The 14,526-nt window shown below is 45.5% G+C and overlaps 1 protein-coding gene across 2 annotated transcripts in view; it reads left to right on the top strand.

Moving 5' to 3' along the window:
• Positions 1-231: 231 nt before the first annotated feature.
• LOC130182130 (platelet-derived growth factor receptor beta-like) overlaps positions 232-14,526 on the top strand; it is a 14,961-nt gene continuing 666 nt past the window's right edge. Inside the window, exons 1-27 of one of the 2 annotated variants that reach the window (XM_056396749.1) lie at positions 232-453; positions 3,253-3,329; positions 4,397-4,470; positions 4,569-4,663; positions 4,785-4,980; positions 5,077-5,337; positions 5,770-5,900; positions 6,815-6,896; positions 7,041-7,115; positions 7,221-7,404; positions 7,495-7,610; positions 7,703-7,814; positions 7,884-7,986; positions 8,104-8,212; positions 8,398-8,492; positions 8,632-8,764; positions 9,998-10,102; positions 10,557-10,661; positions 11,139-11,241; positions 11,342-11,463; positions 12,661-12,776; positions 12,892-13,014; positions 13,102-13,213; positions 13,305-13,404; positions 13,504-13,609; positions 14,290-14,395; positions 14,507-14,526. The exon at positions 14,507-14,526 is cut by the window's right edge and continues 119 nt beyond it. In XM_056396749.1, coding sequence (XP_056252724.1) covers positions 4,416-4,470; positions 4,569-4,663; positions 4,785-4,980; positions 5,077-5,337; positions 5,770-5,900; positions 6,815-6,896; positions 7,041-7,115; positions 7,221-7,404; positions 7,495-7,610; positions 7,703-7,814; positions 7,884-7,986; positions 8,104-8,212; positions 8,398-8,492; positions 8,632-8,764; positions 9,998-10,102; positions 10,557-10,661; positions 11,139-11,241; positions 11,342-11,463; positions 12,661-12,776; positions 12,892-13,014; positions 13,102-13,213; positions 13,305-13,404; positions 13,504-13,609; positions 14,290-14,395; positions 14,507-14,526 — 2,865 coding nt within the window. In that variant the 5' untranslated portion in view covers positions 232-453; positions 3,253-3,329; positions 4,397-4,415. Of the gene's footprint in view, positions 454-3,252; positions 3,350-4,396; positions 4,471-4,568; positions 4,664-4,784; positions 4,981-5,076; positions 5,338-5,769; positions 5,901-6,814; positions 6,897-7,040; positions 7,116-7,220; positions 7,405-7,494; positions 7,611-7,702; positions 7,815-7,883; positions 7,987-8,103; positions 8,213-8,397; positions 8,493-8,631; positions 8,765-9,997; positions 10,103-10,556; positions 10,662-11,138; positions 11,242-11,341; positions 11,464-12,660; positions 12,777-12,891; positions 13,015-13,101; positions 13,214-13,304; positions 13,405-13,503; positions 13,610-14,289; positions 14,396-14,506 lie in introns of both variants that reach the window. The other variant, XM_056396748.1, reaches the window with a different exon arrangement.

The raw sequence follows: 14,526 nt of genomic DNA, 5'->3' as shown, positions 1-14,526 counted from the left end.
CACACAATGGTAAAACGAATGGAAAAACTCATCAAAAAGACCTTTTCACTGTGTGTGTGTGTGTGTGTGTGTGTGTGTGTGTGTGTGTGTGTGTGTGTGTGTGTGTTGGACTTGGTTCACTTCCTGTCAGAGGGGGGAGGGGGGTGACAGAGAGACAGATTGAAAACAGACGTTGGCTCTCTCCCTGTGTCTCTCTCACTTTCTCTACACTGTGAGTCAAAGTCTCTCGCTCTTTTTCTTCCCTCTGCTGCAGACTCTCCTCTCTCTCTCCACTGTGAGTCAATGTCTCTCTCTCCCTCTCTCTCCCACTGTGAGTCAGTCTGTTGGTTTCCATTCGTCGTTTGTCTGGAATGAAGAGGAGAGAAGGAGAGCAGAGAGGAAAACACTAAAGGAGAAGAAGAAGAAGAAGAAGAAGAAGAAGAAGAGGAGGAGGAAGAAGAGCAGCATCAGCAGGTTTGAACAAACTAAACGTCTTTTCTTTATTTCAGTCTGTAACTTGGTCTCCGTAGCAACGAGCGTCTGACCAGATTCTGCTGATTCAACTTGTTTTACTGCAGTTAAACTCCCAGTACTACAGTGTACAAGTACTACTGTGTACTTGACTGTGACGGAAGTCCTGGGGTCACTTAGCTTCACGTGTGATCAGCTGATTAGGGTCTGATCCAGATCCAGGTTTAACAAACCAGATCAGCTGATGTGAGTCTGTTCACACTGAGTGAATATTAAAATCCATCATCAATGGATTCAACGATTCACCATGGCAACGAGTTTAAAGAGCAGAGCCTCCATTTTGATCCAGAAAGATTCATGTGAGACATTAAAGAATATCAGACTTTTATTTTCTTAATGTAAAAAGCTGGAATCTACTGTTTCTTAGATTAACTGTTAAAATATATTTATTCAACCGTGACCTGATCGAGACAAAGATCAATAAAATATAGATGAAACGGATAAAAGATTATAGATATAGATGAAACAGATCAGACAGAAGAGTATAGATTTTAAGCTTCATGATTTTGGAGGTTAAAGCTGATTGTGAGTTTTCAGTTGTCAACATTTATAAATCACTAGCGTCAGTGTTTGAACATGTAGTTAATTCATATCCAGTAACTGAAACGCTGTTAATACTTTAAACTTCGTTCAGTCCAGTTTTTAAATGTTAGTCTCAGTCTGAAATAAACTGGCGAGATATGATTCTCACTGAGAGCAGAGGAGCATGACTGACAGTTTGTTACCTGACACCTGTCTCTGCTGATCGATCAGGTCTCTGCTGATCGATCAGGTCTCTGCTGATCGATCGGGTCTCTGCTGATCGATCGGGTCTCTGCTGATCGATCGGGTCTCTGCTGATCGATCAGGTCTCTGCTGATCGATCGGGTCTCTGCTGATCGATCGGGTCTCTGCTGATCGATCAGGTCTCTGCTGATCGATCAGGTCTCTGCTGATCAATCATGACGTCTCATCTTGACCCATCTCATCTGGTCTCATCTCATCGCATCTTGTCTCGTCTCATCTCATCTCGTCTCGTCTCTTCTCATCTTGTCTCGTCTCCTCTCATCTTGTCTCGTCTTGTCTCATCTCGTCTCATCTTGTCTCACCTCATCTCGTCTCGTCACATCTTGTCTCGTCCTGTCTCATCTCGTCTCGTCTTGTCTCACCTCGTCTTGTCTCCTCTCTTCATGTCTCATCTCGTCTCACCTTGTCTCACCTTGTCTCACCTCGTCTTGTCTCACCTCATCTCGTCTCGTCTTGTCTCATCTCATCTTGTCTCCTCTCATCTTGTCTCACCTCATCTCGTCTCGTCTTGTCTCATCTCATCTTGTCTCCTCTCATCTTGTCTCACCTCATCTCGTCTCATCTTGTCTCACCTCATCTCGTCTCATCTTGTCTCACCTCATCTCGTCTCGTCTCTTCTCTTCTCATCTTGTCTCGTCTCATCTTGTCTCGTCACATCTTGTCTCGTCCTGTCTCATCTCGTCTCGTCTTGTCTCACCTCATCTCGTCTCTTCTCATCTCATCTCGTCTCGTCTTGTCTCACCTCATCTCGTCTCTTCTCATCTTGTCTCGTCTCATCTTGTCTCGTCACATCTTGTCTTGTCTCCTCTCATCTTGTCTCATCTCATCTCGTCTCGTCTCATCTCATCTTGTCTCGTCTTGTCTCACCTCATCTCGTCTCATCTTGTCTCACCTCATCTCGTCTCGTCTCTTCTCTTCTCATCTTGTCTCGTCTCATCTTGTCTCGTCACATCTTGTCTCGTCCTGTCTCATCTCGTCTCGTCTTGTCTCACCTCATCTCGTCTCTTCTCATCTCATCTCGTCTCGTCTTGTCTCACCTCATCTCGTCTCTTCTCATCTTGTCTCGTCTCATCTTGTCTCGTCACATCTTGTCTTGTCTCCTCTCATCTTGTCTCGTCTTGTCTCATCTCGTCTCATCTTGTCTCACCTCATCTCGTCTCGTCACATCTTGTCTCGTCCTGTCTCATCTCGTCTCGTCTTGTCTCACCTCGTCTTGTCTCCTCTCTTCATGTCTCATCTCGTCTCACCTTGTCTCACCTTGTCTCACCTCGTCTTGTCTCACCTCATCTCGTCTCGTCTTGTCTCATCTCATCTTGTCTCCTCTCATCTTGTCTCACCTCATCTCGTCTCGTCTTGTCTCATCTCATCTTGTCTCCTCTCATCTTGTCTCACCTCATCTCGTCTCATCTTGTCTCACCTCATCTCGTCTCATCTTGTCTCACCTCATCTCGTCTCGTCTCTTCTCTTCTCATCTTGTCTCGTCTCATCTTGTCTCGTCACATCTTGTCTCGTCCTGTCTCATCTCGTCTCGTCTTGTCTCACCTCATCTCGTCTCTTCTCTTCTCATCTCATCTCGTCTCATCTTGTCTCACCTCATCTCGTCTCTTCTCATCTTGTCTCGTCTCATCTTGTCTCGTCACATCTTGTCTTGTCTCCTCTCATCTTGTCTCACCTCGTCTTGTCTCACCTCATCTCTTCTTGTCTCATCTCATCTTGTCTCCTCTCTTCTTGTCTCATCTCATCTTGTCTCATCTCCTCACATCTTGTCTTGTCTCCTCTCGTCTTGTCTCACCTCGTCTTGTCTCCTCTCTTCATGTCTCATCTCGTCTCACCTTGTCTCACCTTGTCTCACCTCGTCTTGTCTCACCTCGTCTCGTATTGTCTCGTCTTGTTGATGCCATGTAAACACACAGACACTGAACTGTGGTTAGTTTGTGATTCTGTCTCTCTCTGAAGGTCAAAGATCACTGACATCAGATCTGAACCAATCAGGAGACAGAAAACAACCGTCACCATGGAGGATTGACAGCCAGGTGAGACACCTGCTGATCAGGTGAGGATGAGGAGTGCCGTGAGCGGAAATCCTGCACACACACACACACACACACACACACACAAACACACACACGCACACGCACACACACACACACACACACACACACACACACACACACACGCACACACACACACACACGCACAGAGGAGACAGAGACATAGAGTCAGTCGATTACATCACTACAGTGAACATTAGGTTCAATTATTTGGGGAGTCAACGGGGAACATGTCACGTCTGTGAACTGTTGACCAACCTGTGATGTCAGCAGATACATCACAACATGGCAGCAGATCAGTGACATCATAAGTGATATCAATATGTCCTGCAGGACTGACTGACCTCAGAGCAGAGCAGCAGAGAGTAGCTGAGCTGTGATTGGCTGAGACTGTCGTCCTCACTGCTGCCCACAGGAAATACTTGACTGTTTATTTTTCTTCTTCAGTGGTCGATTCACATTCCTCTCTCACACACCGTCAACGAGGCCTGTGATTGGCCGAGATCTCCAGGGACACATTCTGATTGGACGACAGGACTCAAACTTCTTCCTCTCTAAAAGAAGAAGAAAGAAATTCCCAAATCTCCCAGTGAAAACACACACACACACACACACACACACACAGACAGAAGAGTGTGTGTTCAGGTCTGTTTGAACCATCACAGTTCAGAATGATTTAACAGACGTCGAGTGTTTAACTGACTCCAGACTTAACTACGTCTGCTGCAGTAAAAATACTAACAACATTCTTCAACAACAGTATTCTGAAGTATTAATATCAGAATATACTAAAGTACCAAAAGTAAAAGTACTCATTATTGCGTTAAAACCCTTTCTGTAAATCTCTGTCCCTCCGACTATTAATAAACACTAAAATAACATGGAAATACTCAACTACAGCACAAGTAAAATACTTGAGTAAATGTATTCAAGTACATTCGACCACTTTTTTACAAACAGCAGTGTCAGATTTTTATTTTGAAGTCTCTTCACTCTAGTTAGACAACAGCAGTCACACTTTTAATTTGAAATCTCTCCTGTTGTTCTAGGTCAGGATCAGATGCAATCATGGCGTACATCAAATGGCAAACAGGAAGTCTAAACCTGCTGCACTTCCTGTTAGGTAGGTAACAAACAAATAAAACATCAGTACGGGTTTATAGGTAAACTCATACCTGTCTGTCTGTCTGTCTGTCTGTCTGTCTGTCTGTCTGTCTGCAGGTGTGTTCCTGGTTTGCCCTGAAGGGGGCGTCAGTCTGGAGCTGATGCCGTCAGCCTCCAAAGTTTTACTGAACTCCACCTCCAGCTTCAGTGTGGTGAGTAACACCTGTCTGTCTCTGCAGGCGTGCTCAGGTACCTGTCTGTCCCTGCACGTGTGTTTAGGTACCTGTCTGTCTCCTCAGGTATGTTCAGGTACCTGTATGTCTCCCTTCTCAGGTGTGTTCGGGGTGGAGTCAGGTGACGTGGCGGGTACCTCAGGACTCTCAGGTAGACGGGGTTGTGGTGGAGAATCGGGGTTCCAGCAGCGTCCTGCAGCTCTTTAATGTCACCTGGAGGAATTCTGGGCGATACACCTGTGAGGAGGGGTCGTCCTATCAGAGCAGAGAGATCGACATCTTCATACCTGGAAAAGGTGACAATATATATCATATATGGCTGCGTGTCTGTCCCTCCTGTGAGACCTGTCTGTCCTGATGTGTCCGTCCCACTTGCCCCCCCCCCCCCCCAGGTCCGGATGAATGGTTTGTCCCACTGGGTCCAGGTGTGGTGATGAAGGAGGCGGAGGAAGACACCATCCCCTGCGTGGTGTCTGACCCGCGGCTCAACGTCTCGCTGTATGAACGTCCTAGCTGGACACTGGTTACCGGGACGACATATGAGCCGGGCCGTGGCTTCACAGGTCGTCTCAACGACACGTCATACGTGTGCTTAGCCGCCCTCGGAGGAGAGGAGAGGGAGTCCCAGGTGTACTACGTCTTCAGCATCGTAGGTGAGTTGATGAGATTAGGTTAGATCAGACTAAAGACTAGACTAGATTAGATTCAATTACACTAGATTAGACTAGATTTAATTAGACTAGACTATTTTAGAGTAGTTTAAATTACACTAGACTAGATTAGATTAGATTCAATTTGATTAAAATAGATTAGATTACACTATTTTAGAGTAGATTAAATTAGACTAGACTAAATTAGACTAGATTCAATTGGACTAGTTTAGACTAGAATACTTTATGTTAGATTAGAGTGGATTCAACTAGAAATGATTATTAGAATTGTGGTGCTTATTTTATATTAATTAGATCAGACTAGAATTAAATTAATTCATAAGATTAGATCAAATAATATAGATTACATTATTGTCTGTCCACCTGTCTCTCTCTCTCCACCTGTCTGTCTCTCTCCACCTGTCTGTCTCTCAGTTCCTAAGGTGATGGAGGTGGACCTGACGGTGTCCAGCAGTGTGTTGAAACAGGGGGAGGTTCTGACTGTGAACTGCACTGTCAAAGACACGGAGATGGTTTTCTTCTCCTGGGACTTTCCCCGCAGACAGGTACCTGTCTGTCTGTCTGTCTGTCTGTCTGTCTGTCTGTCTGAATGTGTGTCTGTCTCTCTGTCTGTCTGAATGTGTGTCTGTCTGTCTGTCTGTCTGTCTGTCTGAATGTGTGTCTGTCTGTCTGTCTGTCTGTCTGTCTGAATGTGTGTCTGTTTGTCTGTCTGAATGTGTGTCTGTCTGTCTGTCTGTCTGTCTGTCTGTCTGTCTGAATGTGTGTCTGTCTGAATGTGTGTCTGTCTGTCTGTCTGTCTGTCTGTCTGTCTGTCTGTCTGAATGTGTGTCTGTCTGTCTATCTGTCTGTCTGTCTGAATGTGTGTCTGTCTGTCTCTCTGTCTGTCTGAATGTGTGTCTGTCTGTCTGTCTGTCTGTCTGTCTGTCTGTCTGAATGTGTGTCTGTCTCTCTGTCTGTCTGAATGTGTGTCTGTCTGTCTGTCTGTCTGTCTGTCTGTCTGTCTGAATGTGTGTCTGTCTGTCTGTCTGTCTGAATGTGTGTCTGTCTGTCTGTCTGTCTGTCTGTCTGAATGTGTGTCTGTCTGTCTGTCTGTCTGTCTGAATGTGTGTCTGTCTGTCTGTCTGTCTGTCTGAATGTGTGTCTGTCTCTCTGTCTGTCTGAATGTGTGTCTGTCTGTCTGTCTGTCTGTCTGTCTGTCTGAATGTGTGTCTGTCTGAATGTGTGTCTGTCTGTCTGTCTGTCTGTCTGTCTGTCTGTCTGTCTGAATGTGTGTCTGTCTGTCTATCTGTCTGTCTGTCTGAATGTGTGTCTGTCTGTCTCTCTGTCTGTCTGTCTGTCTGTCTGAATGTGTGTCTGTCTGTCTCTCTGTCTGTCTGTCTGTCTGAATGTGTGTCTGTCTGTCTGTCTGTCTGTCTGTCTGTCTGTGTCTGTCTGAATGTGTGTCTTTGTATTGGTTCAGGAAGTCGAGCCGCTGACAGACTTTCTGCCCAATCGGATCCGCTCCTTCGTTAACATCTCCACGGCAACAGTGGCAGATTCTGGTAGGTGACAGGATGAAGTCCTCAGTAAAAAGAAAACGTAGTAACAGTTGTCAGTTGCTATAGTAATGTTATTCGGGGTTTGGATGTTTTTGGGTAACCACGGTGATGGGATGAGGTTGTGTGTGTGTCGTGTGCTTCTTGTAGGTGTATATACGTGTGTGGTGCAGGAGACCATGCAGGGACGGACTGTGATGAAAAACATCACAGTGACAGTACTGGGTCAGTACACACACACACACACACACACACACACACACACACACTAAAACATACATACAGGTGGATACACACAGGTAAATTCTCAGGTAAAGTCTCTCTCTGCAGATCGAGGGTATGTCTACCTGTGGCCCTCAGGTGAGACCAATGTATCGTCTCTCCTCCACCACACGGTGGAGTTCAGTGTGGAGGTCGACGCCCACCCTGCCCCCACTGTCCTCTGGACCAAAGACAACCAGACTGTTGTCACGGAAACCACCTCCGTCACCACCACACACCTGATGGGCAGCAGGTAGGTCAGAGGTCAAGGTAGAGATACGACACAGGACGAGAACAGTTTGGTTTGATTGATTGATCGATTGATTGATTGATTGATGTGCAGGTATGTGAGCACACTGACACTGGTTCGAGTCCAGATGGATCAGACAGGAAATTACACAGCAACCGTTTCCAATGACGACGACGTCGACGAGATTGTTTTCAAACTGGAGGTCAAAGGTCAGAGAGAGACACTGTGTGTCTGTGTGTGTGTGTGTGTGTGTGTGTGTGTGTGTATATTTACCTGTGTATGTGTGTGTGTGTGTGTTTAGCACCCCCCAGGATCACGTCTCTGTCAGAGGTTGGCAGTAAGGCAGTGCTTTGTGTCAGCGAGGGAGCTCCACCTCCTTCTGTCACCTGGTACACCTGTCACAGCTCACACAGGTAAGAAATACACAGGTAAACGCAGATTCAAGCTCACACATGTTGCCATAGTAACCGTGTCACCTGCAGGTGTAGTAATGTCACGGGCGCCTGGAGGAGCCTATCAGCAGCCTCAGAGGGCGTTTCTCTGCAGGAGAACATCACTGAGGTGGAGGAGAGGGGAGTCACCCAGGTAACTAGTGATGTCATCAGAGTTACACCATCAGAGAGGGGGGGTGATTGTGTAATGATTCTTAGATGACTGGTGTGTGTGTGTGTGTGTGTGTGTGTGTGTCTCTCACCTGTGCAGGTACGCAGTCAGTTGACTCTCCAGGCTCTCAGCTCTCTGTCAGCTGTTCGCTGTGAAGCCAGAAACACAGCAGGACGCCGAGCCAGAGACCTGCGAGTACTGTCCACCTGTACGTATTGATACTGCAGTACTACTGTAGTAATACTTCGGTTCCATAGTAATCTACATTATGAACATATATTATTTACTTTATATAATATCACCATCGCTCTCTCTCTACCTACCTGTCTCTCTCTGTCTTCCTGTCTGTCTCTCTCTCTCTCTACCTCTGTACCTCTCTCTACCTGTCTCCAGCTCTCCTGTCTCAGGTTGCAGTCTTAGCAGCGGTTCTGGTTCTGGTTGTCATTGCCGTCTTCTTCCTCATCATCCTCATCCTCCTCTGGAGAAAAGTCAGTATTCAGAGTATGTAGTGTTAAAGTAGAACTGCAGTACTTCTGAATGAGTCTGAATGTAACAGTACAAGAGAGTAATACTTTTAAACAACTTATTTTGTGACCTGAGGTCTGTTCGTCTCTTCCTGTTCGTTAGAAACCTCATTATGAAGTTCGCTGGAAGGTGATTGAGTCTGTGAGTCCTGACGGACAGCAGTACACCTACCTGGACCCCGCCCACCTGCCCTATAACTCCACCTGGGAAATACCACGAGACAATGTAGTACTGGGTAATACCACAAAACTATTTATTTAATCCTAAACTCATCCTGAGTTAATACTAACCTAATCTGATCTGATCTAATCCATCCATCATCTTCCTCTTATTCGGGGGGCGGGTTGCCATGGCAGCAGGCTCAGCAGGACATTCCAGACATGCCTCTCTCCTGCAACGCTTTCCAGTTCCTCCTGGGGGATCCCAAGGTCTTCCCAGGCCTGTTGGGATATGTAGTTCCTCCAGCGAGTTCTGGGTCTACCTCGGTCTGCTCCCAGTTGGACCTGCCCAGAAAACCTCCAAAGGAAGGCACCCACTTCAGGGGCCTCCACCAGTGTTCCCAGTTCACCCTGTCTGGCAGCCTTCCCCTCCATCTGATCTACCTCACCACCAGGTGGTGATCAGCTGACAGCTCTGTCCAAAACACGTGTCCACTGATCTGACGAAGTTGATTATTGACCTTTGGCCTAAGGTGCTCTGGTACTGGATGTTTTAACATGGTGTCTATGGTCAAACTATGACCAGCACAGAAGTCCAATAACAGAGCACCACTCAGGTTCAGATCAGGAGGCCCTTCCTCCAGGTTTCTCCATCGTTGCCCTGATGGGCCTTGAAGTCCTCAGGCTGAACCCTTTCAGGACATCGCAGAGACTAGAGTTCAGTTCAGCCTTCTCCTCACTGACCCCCAGTCACATCGAGGCGACCCTCTCGTTCCCTTGGAGAGCAGGCCAACATGGCGGTGTCCCACCGGGGGCTTGTGAGTATCCTTCCACCCACCAGACGTCTGTCATCCTGGGCAACTCTGAGAAATGGGGAGAGTCCAGCCCCTCTCCAGGACTTTGGTTCCAGAGCCCCTTCTGTACTAGGGTTGAGCCCAACTACATCTAGTTGGTATCACTCCACCTCCTCCACCAGCTCAGGCTCTCACCAGAGAGGAGACACTCCATGTCACAATGACCAGACTACGACACAGCTTGCCTAGGTTCCTGCCTTTGTCTGCTGCCTGGTCAGCATCACACCCAACCCCGAAGTCCGTCCCCGCAGGTGGTGGGCCCATAGGTTTCTCTTTTTTCGGGTGAGGTGCTGCAACTCTGACTGCGGGTGACACTTAGGGTCTATGAATTGATCTTAGTCCAGAAACTTCCCCTGGGACCAATTTGCCCTTGGAGACCCTATTAGCCCATAGCCAATAGTCCCTGATTAAATCTAATCTAATCTGATCTCATTTTTTATCTCTCCCTCCCTCCAGGTCAGGTGCTGGGTTCAGGTGCATTTGGTCGTGTGGTTGAGGCGAACGTCTCTGGTCTGATTCACTCTCATTCTACAACTAAAGTAGCTGTGAAGATGGTCAAACGTACGTAACTGTCTTTGTCTTTGTAACTGTCTCTGTGTCTCTTTCTCTAACTGTCTCCGTCTCTGTAACTGTCTCTGTCTCTGTCTCTAACTGGTCTGTGATCTGTCTGTTGTCTCCTTCACTGATAGAAACTGTAGTTTGAGTTAATGATCAGATCAGAGATTCTCAGTCACAGTTGTCCCTTCATGTCCTTTGTCTCTGTCTGATGTCTCCATCTTTAATAACATTGATAACGTGCTGCTGGTTTTCTTTGGTTTTAATTTCTTTTTTTGAGAAAGCTGATGATTAAAGTGTTGGCCGAATGTCGAAACGTGACTGTGATGTTACCTTCCTTTGTCAGTCAACGGATCTCCCTCCAGGACAAAGTCAGAGTGTTGCATACAGTTAACCAGATTATTGATTATCGACACAAATCAATAAAAACTGAATATTTTCTATATTTCTCTGTGTTCAGCAAGCAGCGGTGCAGTTCAGTCTCTGATGTCAGAGTTGAAGGTTTTGGTTCATCTTGGTCCTCACCTGAATGTTGTCAACCTGCTGGGAGCCTGCACGAGAGGAGGTACATTCTTTAATCCAGATTTAACCCTGAATTTATCCTGATTTAATCCTAAACTAATCCTTATTTAACCCTGAATTAATCCTGATTTAACCCTAAAGTAATCCTGAACTAAACCTGATTTAATCCTGGTTTAACCCTAAAGTAATCATGAACTAACCCTGAACTAACCCTGAACTAATCCTGATTTAACCCTGAATTTATCTTGATTTAATCCTGATTTAATCCTGAACTATTCCTGATTTAACCATAAAGTAATCCTGAACTAATCTTGAACTAATCCTGATTTAACCCTGATTTAATACTGAACTAATCCTCATTTAACACTAAAGCAATCATGAATTAATCCTGATTTTAATCCTTAATTAATCCTGATTTTAATCCTGAACTAATCCTGATTTAACCCAGAACTAATCCTGGTTTAATCCTAATTAAATATTAACTGTCTCCTGTCTGCCTATTTCCTGTCTGTCTGTCCAGGCCCTGTCTATCTGATCACTGAGTTCTGTCGTCATGGAGACCTGGTGAACTACCTGCAGAGAAACAAACACACCTTCCAGCAGAGTGACACACACACCAAGAGGTCAACACATGAATACACACAAATAAGCAAAGGTGTAGATCAAATCTCTCTCGCTCTCTCTCTGTGTTTGTATTGATTATGAGTGTCCCTCGCCCTGCAGCGACAGTGATGGAGGTTATATGGACATGAATAAAGAGGAGAGCGCTCAGTACGTCGCCATGAAGGAGCTCAGCTACGCCGACATCGAACCTGCGGTGTACGAGACGCCGTACATAGCACCAGGTGATAGACACATGATGCCGTGCTTCACCTGTCATCTTTCTTTAGTACATGTAGTACACTATATACATGTAGTACATGCAGTACACTGTATACATACAGTATATTACATGTAGTACATGCAGTACACTGTATACATACAATATATTACATGTAGTACACTATATACATGTAGTACACTGTATACATGTAGTACATGCGGTACACTGTATACATGTAGTACGTGTTGTACACTATATACATGTAGTACATGCGGTACACTGTATACATGTAGTACACTGTATACATGTAGTACGTGTTGTACACTGTATACATGTAGTACGTGTTGTACACTGTATACGTGTTGTACATTGTATACATGTAGTACACTGTATACATGTAGTACGTGTTGTACACTGTATACATGTAGTACACTGTATACATGTAGTACGTGTTGTACACTGTATACGTGTTGTACACTGTATACATGTAGTACATGCAGTACACTGTATACATGTAGTACATGCGGTACACTGTATACATGTAGTACGTGTTGTACACTGTATACATGTAGTACGTGTTGTACACTGTATACATGTAGTACGTGTAGTACACTGTATACGTGTTGTACACTGTATACATGTAGTACGTGTTGTACACTGTATACGTGTTGTACACTGTATACATGTAGTACGTGTAGTACACTGTATACATGTAGTACGTGTAGTACACTGTATACATGTAGTACATGTAGTACACTGTATGGAAGCTAATTTCTGCCAGAAAAAATGGATAATTTGAGTTGATGTCTCTAAGTTACAAAATAATAACAATAAACAAGATGGCCGAAGAGAAGAACATGTATTGCTTCCTTATCAATCCCACCAATAAAATATACAGGAAAGAAATCAAACCAAATGATAAGTTCACGCCACAAACAGATGACAGCAGCGACTGAAAGGTGTCAGGTGAAGTCGGAGTGAATCATGATAATGAATCTGATATGGATTATAGTTGATCAATAGATGATTTCTTAGTTCTTATAGTCATACAACGGAAAGTACAATTATTTATTTAGTATTAATTCTGAGTTTGGAAATTGTGTCACTTCCTTGTAACTTTGAGCTGAGATCTTGTATTTATATCACTAATCAATCAATCAATCAATCATGGATCAGTATTGATACGCAGCCTCTGTGACTTCCTGTGGTTCTCCTTCAGACCAGCAGGAAGCGTCCTCTCTCCTCCTCAGTGACTCTCCTCTCCTCAGCCTCAATGACCTCCTCAGCTTCTCCTACCAGATCTCTCAGGCCATGGACTTCCTCTGCTCCAGAAACGTATGAGCCCTTTAAAAAAACAACTCGTGTGTGAACTTCCTATTACATGTTGCTACTGAAAGTTGTGTTGCATGTTGACAGGTTGGATCAGGTGTTGTCCTCTGGTGTCCCTCAGTGTGTCCACAGAGACCTGGCAGCGAGGAACGTCCTGGTCCTTGAGGGGAAGCTGGTGAAGGTCTGTGACTTCGGTTTGGCTCGAGACCTCACAAAGGATCAGGACTATATCGCCAGAGGAAACGTCAGTGTTGAATTAACTTTATTAACCATGAGTGATTGACAGCAGCTCGCAGTGTGATTAACAGCTGTTTGTCGTGTTGCTGTTCAGAACTTCCTGCCGGTCAAGTGGATGTCTCCAGAGAGTATCTTCCAGAACATTTACAGCTCTCAGAGCGACGTATGGTCCTTCGGAGTCTTACTGTGGGAGATCTTCTCTCTGGGTAAACCAGTCTGCCCAGTCTGTCCAGTTTACATCTACACACCAGTTTGACCTGTATACATCACCAGTAGTATTTGTGTATTTTGTCCCAGGTGCGAGCCCGTACCCCGACCTCCCGATGACCCAGGAGTTTTACTCTGCTCTGAAGAGAGGATACAGGATGACCCGAGCTGAACATGCTCCTCACAACGTGTAGGACACAACACGTCCTCTCTATTTTCTGACTGTTTCCTGTATATTTTGTCTTTACCTGTCTGTTTCCTGAATGTTTCCTGAATGTTTCCTTCCTAGCTTTGAGCTGATGAAATGCTGCTGGGAGGAGAAACCTCAGTCTCGACCTTCCTTCTCGTCGCTGGTCGTCTCTGTAGGAAACATGTTGACTGACGACCACAACAAGGTACAAATTACTTTCTCACCTCCAATCAGAATTTAAAGCAGATTTTAAACAAACATCTGTTTGCTATGTAAAGACATAGAAGACTAATGTCTTCCCGAGCAGAGAATGAAGCCCCGCCCCCTCTGTGTGTGATGTAATCTGAGTTTATTTGGTCCAAACGCGTGTGCCTGTTAGTGCATGCCAGTCCCTCCTGTTAAACCATTGGCACAAACACACAGGCCCTGCCCACAGGTGTGATGTCACAGTACGAAGCATTCAGGTGACAGTGACAGTTTCATCTAAAAAGAGATGAGACCAGATCACAGGTGGACTGGAGTGAGGACTACAGGCTCAGATCCTGGTCGGCAGGTGGACCATCAAAACATCCAGAAAGTTTTTACCTGCTCCATCGGTGTCTTTACTGGCTCCATCGGTTTCACTGGCTCCGTCAGTGTCGTTCATGCAGCCGGTCCTAGTGGATCAGTCCGAGACTGGATTTCTGTCCCGTGCTGGCTGTGGAGCTGATGCTGGTCTGGTTTACTGAGAGGATTTGAGAGTATGAGAACTGATGGAGGATAATTGATCCTGTTTCAGGCTGATGTTTTTCTCCTGCTCACCTCCTTGTTTGTTCCTCATATCAACAAACTGATCCAGAGTCAGTTAATGTTGCAGTTGTTGTTGTTGTTGTTGTTGTGCTTTAGCGTTACCTCCAGCTGACGGAGAACTTCCTGAAAGGTGACAACCCAGCTGTTGTTCGATCCACACTGAGTTTATCCAGAGCTGTTGAACATCAGACGGACACACACGGTAACACAGCAACACAACCAGTATCACACAAACACACACACACATTCAACCTTTCTGTGGCTATATGAAGGAAACTAAATTCAAAATCCCGCCCTCTTTTTCCTTTTAAAGGAAGTCCCACCCCTCAGGTG

This window comes from Seriola aureovittata, chromosome 15, assembly GCF_021018895.1.
Source record: "Seriola aureovittata isolate HTS-2021-v1 ecotype China chromosome 15, ASM2101889v1, whole genome shotgun sequence".
Taxonomy (NCBI): Eukaryota; Metazoa; Chordata; class Actinopteri; order Carangiformes; family Carangidae; genus Seriola; species Seriola aureovittata.
The sequence above is the reverse complement of the archived record's forward strand: the minus strand, read 5'-3'. Positions and strand labels throughout refer to the sequence as shown.